This window comes from Bison bison, unplaced genomic scaffold (assembly GCF_000754665.1).
Source record: "Bison bison bison isolate TAMUID 2011002044 unplaced genomic scaffold, Bison_UMD1.0 scf7180017864462, whole genome shotgun sequence".
NCBI classification, from domain to species: Eukaryota; Metazoa; Chordata; class Mammalia; order Artiodactyla; family Bovidae; genus Bison; species Bison bison.
Window position 1 is genome coordinate 3,149,038 of NW_011495024.1, and position 11,125 is coordinate 3,160,162.

The 11,125-nt window shown below is 40.2% G+C and overlaps 1 protein-coding gene across 3 annotated transcripts in view; it reads left to right on the forward strand.

The window, feature by feature from the left end:
- Positions 1 to 11,125, forward strand: part of MTR (5-methyltetrahydrofolate-homocysteine methyltransferase) — a 134,241-nt gene that overhangs the window by 39,714 nt on the left and 83,402 nt on the right. For 2 of the 3 annotated variants that reach the window (XM_010860114.1, XM_010860115.1), the window contains exons 12-15: positions 532 to 611; positions 3,230 to 3,342; positions 6,888 to 7,028; positions 8,166 to 8,351. In XM_010860114.1, the coding sequence (XP_010858416.1) occupies positions 532 to 611; positions 3,230 to 3,342; positions 6,888 to 7,028; positions 8,166 to 8,351 (520 nt within the window). Of the gene's footprint in view, positions 1 to 531; positions 612 to 3,229; positions 3,343 to 6,887; positions 7,029 to 8,165; positions 8,352 to 11,125 lie in introns of those variants that run through there. The other variant, XM_010860116.1, reaches the window with a different exon arrangement.

Below are 11,125 nucleotides of genomic sequence, written 5' to 3' on the forward strand. Positions count from 1 at the left end.
AATAACTAAAACAAATTTCCAGGAGTAGTTATTTTGGAGTTTTAGTGATGTCTTACTCTGAATCCTCTCTACTGTGTGTGTGTGCGCTTGAAAAAAAATACCTAAAGGATTTAATTTCCTTTGCTCTAGGCATCTCCTCTCCTCTTTCTCTTCCTTCTCAACAATGAAGCCTTTTCTTTCTTTTAAATTACTGTGTGGCTTAAGGACATCTTCAGGTTTGGGAAAGGTCGAGGAGATTTGCTGTGTGCATTTGTGTAAACTGTCTCATATCTGTAGGTGCATGTTTGTAGGTTCACGTCTGAGCATAGAAACTGGTCCAGTCCATACACAGCAGATGGGACAGATACAGAAATGTGAAATATTATAGATTCAGTTTCTGCATTACTGAGAGAACTAAAAAGCACAATTGCTGCTGCACATTTGGAACTAGGTATATAATTATGTTAAACAGACTTAATGTCATAGCTGGAAATCAGCTTAATTGAATTTTGTTCTGAGTTAATGGATATTGTGTTTTCTCTTTTAACTCAGAGAAATTGCTGAAGCTGTGAAAAACTGTAAGCCTAGAGTTCCACCTGCCACTGTTTTCGAAGGGCATATGCTACTGTCTGGTAAGTTGTAAAGGTGTGATTTTTTTATAATTTCAGAAATCGTTTGTAGATTAAGTTTGTATGTTTAGTCTACGTGGTAGTGATGTTTATGTCAAGGAACTTGTTTATTAGGTCAAAGAAGACTATGTGTTTTTCTTGGCACTTAAATTCTGGCAAAGAACCCATTGTGTTTTTTAGGGATGGGAGCAGGAAGATACTTCAGGGAAATGTGAAGGAAGGCACAGGTAGTGCCTTTGGTCAGAATTATTGTGCACTGCTTTGAAAATGTACGTGGAGCACAGCCTAACAATTTTAATTGTCAGATTTGCTGCTAGTTGCTAAAAAATCTAGCCCAGGCTCAAGGTTTTTTAATGATGGTAGTCTCTTCCTAGAAAGTTTTATGTGCTTCTAAAATATCATTGACCTGCTCTTATGTTAAGTATGTGTTCAGGACTTTACAAAGAGTTGTAATATCTATTATTTGTTTTGTTCTCAACAGCCCTGTGGGGTAGGCAGCTTCCCTTTTTCAGAATAAGCTTCAGTGTTCAAAAGAGTGTTGGTAAAATAGGTTATCATGCCAACAATTAGAAAAAAAGCTTTAAATTTTTTATTTTTTCCCACAACACTTTAATGTTGTATTCTTAGAAAATATCTTTAAGCAAAAAGGAAAATGTATATACAGTTTCTTAGAGAACCTGCAAATAGCACACACGAGGAATTCTGCACCCTAACTGAGAATTTAACATTTCTCTAAACTGATATATTTTTGTTCCATACGTCTCCTAAGAAAAGTGAAATAAAGTACAAGTTATAGTAAAAGTAATAACTACTTTTTTCACTCTGAACATACTGCATAGAATTAATCCCAGTGAGTGAGATGAAGTTGAGTTAAAAATATACCTCTTCAGTCTACCCTTTTTTTCCTTTTTATTCTCCAGAAGATAGGATAAAACTAGAAGAAGAGGGATTTGTGATTTATGATACACCCCCTACCCTGAAAAGGGGGCTTTTATTAGAGAGAGGTGTGGTGGAATAGTTTATTTCATCCTCAGATCTTACTTCGGCCAAAGTGTAAGTTGTTCAGTTGTGCCCAGCTCTTTGCGACTCTGTGGACTGTGGTCTGTCAGGCTCCTCTGTCCACGGAATTCTCCAGGCAAGAGTACCAGCGTGGGTTGCCACTCCCTTCTCCAGGGGATCTTCCCCACCCAGGGTTTGAACCTGGGTCTCCCATATTGTAGGCAGATTCTTTACCATCTGAACCACTTTAGCCAAGGACTAAGTTAAAATGGTTAACCTTCGCCACAGTTGAAATAGGAGATAACCATTTAGTTACGATTTTAAAAAGAGTTTCTATATGTAAGAATGAAAGAATTCTTTCTTCTGATTTGAATTTCATGTGCTATTTCTAAATTGTTTTAAAAAAACACCTTCAATCAGATTTTAGAAGAATAACATCAAACATACTCCTTTTAATTGTTCTTTTATAAATTGCAGGCTTGAGAGCAAATGTAGTTTTTCTGTCAGATGCTTCACATTCATAATAGATCAGAAGTGCTTTGTGTGAAATGCTTTTAGAGCAAGGCAGTAGGGCCTCTCCAGCATTTAAATGTTGGCAGCCTGCTTGTGTGTCCTGGGAACTCCAGGTTCTAACTAAAGATCAGGGATGCCCTGAGGCTGGCATGGGGGAATGAGGCCGTGAGGATGGTACCAATGGGGAAGGAAATCACTGGCCCGAACTGGGAAGTGATAGTCTTCCAAGCCAGGGAACAAAAGACCTGGAGCCCTTTCGTAAGCTGAAGCCTCCGAGACAAGCCCCCTGGGGTGCTGACTAAAATGGCTGTACAGGCTTGCATCCTGGGGCTGACTGTCCCCAGAGCCTGCCTGTGACCATCTAGCAAGGCTTCTGCTCCTAATACTGTAAATATTAAGTAGAACAAAAACAGTTAAAGGTCATTTCCTCTGGTAGTACTTTATACTGCATGTTGCTTTTTTCCTCAGTGTAACATATCCATAGTAATTATCTGATATTTGCCGCTAAATCAGCCTTTAACGGGGAGATGTTATTGTCCCTTGACAAATAAGGAAGGAGGAGCAAAAAGCCTAAGTGGCTCGCCCAGGGTCAGCTGTCTCCCAGTGTTCAGCCCGAGTCCTTCCTAGTGACCCTGTCTGGCCTTGCTGATTATTGGTTCTTGCCCTCTGGATCAAAGAGATGAGATAAAACTCTAAATACACTGTTGGTAGGATTAAGAAAGCTTACTCCATCTGGCTTCGAGCCCATGTCTGAAGGGACAGCTGGGGAGCATTCCTTTAGATTCTAACCTCATGGCTTTTGCCCCAGACTCTTGGTTACATAAGAATATGATGATAATTTTGCTTTGTTACTCAGAGCTGGTTACGATTCAGCTCTTTAGAGAAATTTGCAATTTCCAACCCTGAAATATTTCTTCTTTTGAGAGTTCTGGTTATAAACGTAGAGACTTGTACCGTGTTTAAATATCCCTAGGGGAAAAGGCCATGCCTAGCTAGTCAGACGGGATGTGGCATAGAAACTTCTTTTCTATCTCACGACAACATTTGTTTTCTGTCTCTTGTCTTTACATGTATTTTCAGAAAATTTTCAAAATACTTCTCCTTTTAAGGTCTAGAGCCCTTCAGGATTGGACCATACACCAACTTTGTTAACATTGGAGAGCGCTGTAACGTTGCAGGATCCAGGAGATTTGCTAAGCTCATCATGGCAGGAAATTATGAAGTGAGCATCATTAATAAGACCCTTGAGGCATCCGCCATGTATTTTGGCTAAGACAGCATGTAAACAAAGCTGCTCTGCCTTTGATAGCATTGTTAGCAGAGCTACCAGACAGTGTGAGAATGGTAAAGTGTGTTTGCAGCCGGCCAGGCTGGTGGGAGGATGAGGCTTCGAAAAATCAAAGCTGCTCTTGTTGATATTTGTTAAAAAAATGCACTCGAGGTATGAAATGGGATGAGATGGGAGGGACCCAGGTTCTAGCTGTTTCTATTAATTGTGAAATTTTAAAAGTTTGAAGATACTGTTCATTTCAGCTTCTCACAAATCCTTCAAAGAAATGGAAAGCCAAGAAAATTCCTATTTATATTCTCATGACCACATCAGATACTGACCAGCATGGTATTATTGATTCTATTCACTGTAAACTACAATAAACAAGCAAACACAAAAGAAAGAATAGGCCCTGCCTTGAAAAGTTTTGCCCTAGTGTTCTTAAACTTGATCATTCTATGAATGAGCAGAATTTAATCCAGAGAGAGCCCACCATGGACAGACTTCTTTTTTCTTATGCAAATATGAAGTTAAATCACGGAGGAATCTGATCTGGGCTTTAATGATTTTATTTTTTTCATTAACCTTCTCTCATTTTAAGATTTTAAAACCTTTAGATCTTCAGCAACCAGTATCAAAGTAGACTTAGTTTTAGTCACAGAGAAAGTGTGCATTTATCATCCTTTGCTGCTGCTGCTGCTAAGTCGCTTCAGTCGTATCCAACTCTGTGCGACCCCATAGATGGCAGCCCACCAGGCTCCCCCATCCCTGGGATTCTCCAGGCAAGAACACTGGAGTGGGTTGCCATTTCCTTCTCCAATGCATGAAAGTGAAAAGTGAAAGTGAAGTCGCTCAGTTGTATCCAACTCCTAGCGACCCCATGGACTGCAGCCTACCAGGCTCCTCCGTCCACGGGATTTTCCAGGCAAGACTACTGGAGTGGGGTGCCATTGCCTTCTCCTTTATGACCGTGTTAATGAGTGCTCTGTGGTGTCCCATGGAGATCTGCTCTGCGGGTACTTCGGTTATGTGGTTATATGGTTCCTGATGGTTCCCATCTGTCTTCTTCCCTTCATCTCTGCTACTGCTCAGCCAGCACGTCCTGCTGCTATGGTCTCCCCAAGTTCAAAAGCTTTCATGGGGTGGCTTTTTTTGCACATGGGATTCAACCCAAACTCCCTAGGCCATCATCCAGTCCTCTCCAGTTAGATACCAACCTGCCTTCTGTCCTGATCTGTCATCTGAATGTTCCAGGAGGCTTTCTTCTGCCTCCAGGCCTTCATTCATGTCTACTCTTATGAAATCCCTATGACCGTTCATGGTGGTATAGAGTTCTGCAGTGGCGGTGTTCTCTTTATGTTTTGATAATTAAAACCAGTCTGTGGTGTCCTTTTCAGTCTCAGATTTGATAGATTTGCTACTGAGAGCAGACAGCGTTTTAGGAAGAAGCAGGCAAGTGGGAGTGGTATCTGTCATCCTAAGGTCTTACTATATGCCTGTGCTCAGCGCTTTGTGGCATTATTTACTTCATCTTTTCAGACCTGTGAGAGAGTTGCTGTTATCATCCCCATTTTACAGATGTCCAGCTGAAGGCTTGGGGGAGGTTAAACCACTTGCCTGTTGTTTCACAGCAAGTGAATGTTAGACCCCAAGTCCTCCAAGCCCATACCCTTCACTGCTCTGCTGTCTCAGCAGGGATGGGGCTGGGAAGTAGGAATTGTGTGGGGAGGAATGACTCCTCGCTGGATTGTAGTTCCCCTATTTAGTGTTCCCTCAAGGTTCTGTGGTTACGGGAATGAGCACTGACCTGAGAGAAGATCCAGTCCAGTCTGTTCACTCAACTTGTGCATCTTTAAACAAATCACTTCATCCCTTGGAGCATGTGTGGGAAGTTGGACCCCTGAGCTATTATTCTGTTGCTCTTCTGATGTAGAAAGGTCAGGCGTTGGGTCTCTGTTTTGTGTCTTTTGACCTCTGGTCTAAGCAGGTCACTGCTTACTGTCTCCCCTTTGCTTCCTCCAGTTTGTTTTCCAGGGGAAGCTGAAGCCACTCCCTCTCAGGTAGCTTTCTCTCTTCAGTCCTCAGAGATCTCGCCCTTCCATGTGTTTAGGCAAAACATTTGACTCTCACATCGTATGGCAGCATTCATAGCTTCTTATATGACTGTCGTATGCCCTCAACTAGATGTAAGCCCTTCAAGAACAAGGACTATGACTTATGCTTCTTTTTATTCATGATATTTAATATATTGCTGATACCAAAACACTTTTTGATTTGCTGAATCTTATTGCAACCCTTTTTCTCTGTGTAATGTTGGATCATTGTGAATGGAATTCCCTCATGGTCTGTGCCAGAGGGTCTCATGCCTCATTATGAATGGTTTTCCCTTGTGGCCTGTGCCAGAGGGTCTTATGCCTCTTCTCATGATTGCTAAAAATTTGTTTGATTTTCTTTGGCTAATAAAAAATTAGGACAATATTAGAATCTACTGTTGATTTTATCCCTGCTTATTTTATTACACTATGAAGCATACAACAAAGACTTAAAGTCTCTACCAGTCAGTTAGAAAACTTTATTGAACATATCTGTTTTGCCTATCATTGTTCAAACAACAATAGGAGATACATAAGATCTTTCTCAATTTTCCAAATGCTTAAAATCTGTTGCAGAGAATAAGCCCATATTTGTGAAACCATGAGGAAATGGTAATGTCATATACCATGTGATAATGTTTATAATTGTTGCAGATGTTTAGAGGCAGCCAGTCATTGTGGAATAAGCAAAGTATGTTTCCCAAAGTATGTTCTCTGAAACGCTGATCCTACAGGATATTCCTTAAATGATCATAAGTGGGAAATGCTGTATTTTGTACTTGGAGATTTACAGTGTATAATAATGTATTAATGGATTTGAAAATCCTTTTAGCATAAAAAAGTTTAACTTATATTTCATGTAACTGCTGTCAGTAGCCTGCAGTGAATGCTTTGCATGATTTGGTGAATAGTTAGATAAGTTTTGGATGGTTTCTGTAATGACTTTTCTTGAAGGAGGTGGGAATTGAGCTGGGTCTTAAATAGTACAGAAAGGGAGAGGGTTATATTTGAAACAGAGGGAACAATATGTGTGGCACAGAGGTAGGAGCAGATTTAGCTGGGTGAAGGGTGCCAGGGTTCAGGGGGAGATGTTGAATTGGATAAGATGATGGGGCAGGTCCCCAGGACCTGGAACACCATGCTGAGGGACTGAGATTCTTTACGGGAGGAATCAGAGCCTCTGGGGGTTCTGAGGAGTGATGAACTGTGATGGAAGAGATGTTTAGGAAAGGTTCATCTGTGATGGTTGAGAGCAGCTCAGGGTCGGGGTGGGACGGTGAAGGGCTGGCTAGGTAGCCTAGTGGAATTAGAAGGGGCTGCCCGGGATGATGAAGGACTACTTTTGTCAGCCTTTTCTTGAGTTACCCTCTCCTGATACTGCTTCCTCTTGAATTCTTTCCTCAGGAAGCACTGAGCGTTGCCAAAATGCAGGTGGAAATGGGAGCCCAGGTGTTGGATATTAACATGGATGATGGCATGCTGGATGGTCCAAGTGCAATGACCAGATTCTGCAACTTCATTGCTTCCGAGCCTGACATTGCCAAGGTTGTGCAGAACTTCGATTCATCAAGGGGAAGTTACACGTGCTGCTCTGTCGCTCATTGACTTTGTCACTTTTCCCTTTGTCTGTCATCTCATACGCTGGTTTCCTGTTGTACTGTGTTGAAAGCTCAGTGGTTTCTGGTTGTTCGTTTTCTCACATAATGGCAGCCTTTCAATATAAACCAGACTTCAAAGAAAAAGATGTGACCATAGTGTGACTGTTTGCAAGGCTTCTGGAATTGGTCACAAGGATTATTGAATTTCCTCTGATGTCTGAATAGGCTAAGAACTAACTTCTCATGCCTCTGAAGGATATACTTAGCTGTTCCTACCAAATCATTAGTTCTGTTTCTACCACAGACTAGGGAACTCAGATATCAGATAGTCCTTCCTTATTGCAGGAAGAAGAGACCTTTTTAGGCATATCAGAGTAAGACAAAATTATAAAACAAGATTAAATTGAGGTATTAATGTTGGCTTTTACATTTGTTCTTTAAGATGAAAGTTAATTTTTGTGTCAAGCTTTTCAAAAATTTTAGATGGGTTCTAAAAAATTAAAAATGTTCATTTCTTTACAATTGAACTTGTGATGAGTGAGTTTTGACTTTTTTTTTGTTTTTGTTATTCTTTTAAGGACACTTCCTAGTGCCTTTAGAGCTAGGGCTGTCATTTTTTTGTTAAGTTTCAGCAAATGTTTAAGTGAGAAGTCCTGTGGTAAGCATTGAATTACATTAACCCATCCTTCATTTGTGTCTTAAAGCTCTGCACTTAGAAGTCTCAAGGCTTCTCTGGGAGTAAATATTTTGAGAATTTAAGGTGAAGAGAAGCTAAATGACCTGTTTAAAATCAGAATCAGAGGGGGCGAAATGACCCCAGTGAAATGACTTCTGTGCTCTCAATCTGATATTTAGCTATGATCTTTTGAGTTACCAGTTTCTGGCCCACATATAAAGTCTCTTGTTAGACTGGAATTACTCCAAATATTTTGGTATTTAGGAACAAGAAAAAGATTAAAATCCTATCTCTGTTATTTGTATATTGTTTCCCTAAAGGAGAAAGAGGGAATATATGAGAGTCCTTGGAAGGGGATTTGTGGTGACTTGCTGTCTTTCTGTGATCGTCTTGCCTTTCTGTGCTCAGGTGCCCTTGTGCATTGACTCTTCCAATTTTGCTGTGATTGAAGCCGGCTTAAAGTGCTGCCAGGGGAAGTGCATTGTTAATAGCATCAGCTTGAAGGAGGGAGAGGATGACTTCTTGGAGAAGGCCAGAAAGATTAAGAAGTTTGGAGCTGCCGTGGTGGTTATGGCTTTTGATGAAGAAGGACAGGTGAGTGATTTCTTTTGATCTGGCTTCACTGTGTTACACGGTGGCTTAAAGCAGTGGAAGAGAACTGAGTCCAAAACAGATGTGTATACTGTATGTACCATACATATGTATACACATGGGCATACCTTAGAGATACCATGGGTTCCATTCCAGGCCACTGCAATAAAGCAAATATCGTAGGAAAGCCAGTCACATGAACTTTTGGTTTCCTAGTGCATAGAAAAATTATGTTTACACTATACTATAGTCTATTAAGTGTGCAATAACATTGAAAGTGAAAGTGTTAGTCATTTAGTCGTGTCTGACTGTTTGCAACCCCATGGACTGTAACCCACGGGGCTCGTCTGTCCATGGATTTCCCAGGCAAGAATACTGGAGTGGGTTGCCATTCCCTTCTCCAGGGGATCTTCCAAACTCGGAGATCGATTGTCTAGAAAAAAAGTACATACCTTAATTAAAAATACTTTATTGCTAAAAACTGCTATCATCTGAACCTCCAGGGAGTTATAGTAGTAGCATCAAAGATCACCATAACAAGTAGAATAATAAAAAATAAGTTTGAAACATTGTGAGAATTACCAAAATGTGACATAGACATGAAGTGAGCAAATGCTGTTGTAAAAGTGGTATCAATAGATTTGCTTAATGCTTGGTTGCCACATAACTTCAGTTTGTAAAGCAATGCAGTATCTATGAAGAACAGTAAAACAAGGTCTGCCTCTATATATACGTATATATGTTTGTGTGTATATATATATATGTGTGTGTGTATGTGTGTACACCTGTTTACATCTATCTAAATATGAAAATTTGATTATATTTTAGTCTCTACATCAGTTGAAAAAGAAATTACTCAATAAATGCTATTGGACAACTGGCTATGATTTTAGAAGAAAATAAACTTGAGCCCAATTTCCCACCATATACCAAAATAAAATATACATCAATTAAAGGTCTAAATGTAAAAAAAAAAGTCCAAAGAATATATGGGAAAATATTTATCTAAATTTAGAAAGCCAGAAATAAAACTGATAGATCTATTTATATAAAAATGTAAAACTTCGTATGACAAAAGATATGGTTTTATTTCCAGCATGAGTTACAACAGTGGGTTAATACCCCTAATATGCAAAAAGTTTCTATAAATCAGAGAGTAAAATACCCCTATCAAGTCAGTGGAAGAATGAACAAAGAAAATGAGCAGCAATTTTTAGAAAAAGAAACACAAAATAGCCAATGAATATCCTAAGTCATGCATTCGTTTTTCCCTTGTAGAGTGATTTTCTTAGTTCGTAAAAGTGGAATGGCTAGGTCAAAGAGTGTGCTTATGTGACATTTTGATATACATTGTTAAATTTTCCTTCTGAAAAGTCATCTTCTGCTGCTAGTTAAGTGTGGTAAGGCCAGTTGACATAATTTTTATTTTTTTACCAAAGGTACGACTATGCAGATAGTTAAAGAGACGTATGTTTTTTTAATGAAAACATAAAGCATATATTGTTTTATGAAAAACAAAAGCCCTAAGCCTCCAGATCCCCAGACAACTGCTTACAATTTAGCTGATTCTTATATCATTTACCTCCTCATCTTCAAATTCCAGTTTTAGTTATTATTTATTGCTGTTCTAGTGGTTAAGAACTTGACTTTTTCATCATCCTCTACCCCCACTCCATGTATCTTTCCTTTTATCCCCCCATCTTTCCAATATAGTTAATTTCAGTTGTAACTATTTTTGGCACTTATATTAAGTAGTGTAAAAGTACTTAGAGCTGCCAGAACTTACACAGGACTGGGAAATAGACTCTTGGAGGGCACAGCAGAAGCTTGTGCACCAGGACCCAGGAGAAAGGAACAGTGACCCCACAGGAGACTGTCCCGGACTTGCCTGTAGGTGTCTGGGGTGGGTCCAGGAGTCTCTAGCGAGGGTGTGGGTCACTGGTGGCCTGCTGCAGGCTTGGGGACACAGACTATAGCAGTACATGCATGGGATCTTTTGAGGGAGGTCACTGTTCTTCATTACCTCCACCTCAGGTAAATAGCAGGTAAATTTGGCCCCAGGTAAATAGCAGGGAGGGAACACAGCTCCACCCATCAACAGAAAATTAAAGATTTACTGAGCATGGCACCGCCCATCAGAATAAGACCCAGTATCCCCCTCAGTCAATCTATCCCATCAGGAAGCTTTCATAAGCCTCTTATCCTTCTCCATCAGAAGGCAGACAGATTGAAAACCACAATCACAGAAAACTAACCAATCTAATCACATGGACCACAGCCTTGTCTAACTCAATGAAACCATGAGCCATGCTGTGTAGGGCCACCCAAGAAGGACGGGTCATGGTGGAGAGTTCTGACAAAATGTGGTCCACTGGAGAAGGGAATGGCAAACCACTTCAGTATTCCTGCCTTGAGAACCCCATGAACAGTATGAAAAGGCAAAAAGATATGACACTGAAAGATGAATTCCCCAGGTCAGTAAGCGCCCAATATACTACCAGAGATCAGTGGAGAAATAACTCCAAAAAGAATGAAGAGACGGAGCCAAGCAAAAACAGTGCCCAGTTGTGGATTTGACTGGTGATGGTAGCAAGGTCCGATGCTATAAAGAGCAATAGTGCATAGGAACTTGGAATGTGAGGTCCATGAATCAAGGCAAATTGGAAGTGATCAAACAGGAGATGGCAAGAGTGAACGTCGACATTTTAGGAATCAGTGAACTAAAATGGACTGGAATGGGTGAATTTAAGTCAGATGACCATTATGTCTACTACTGT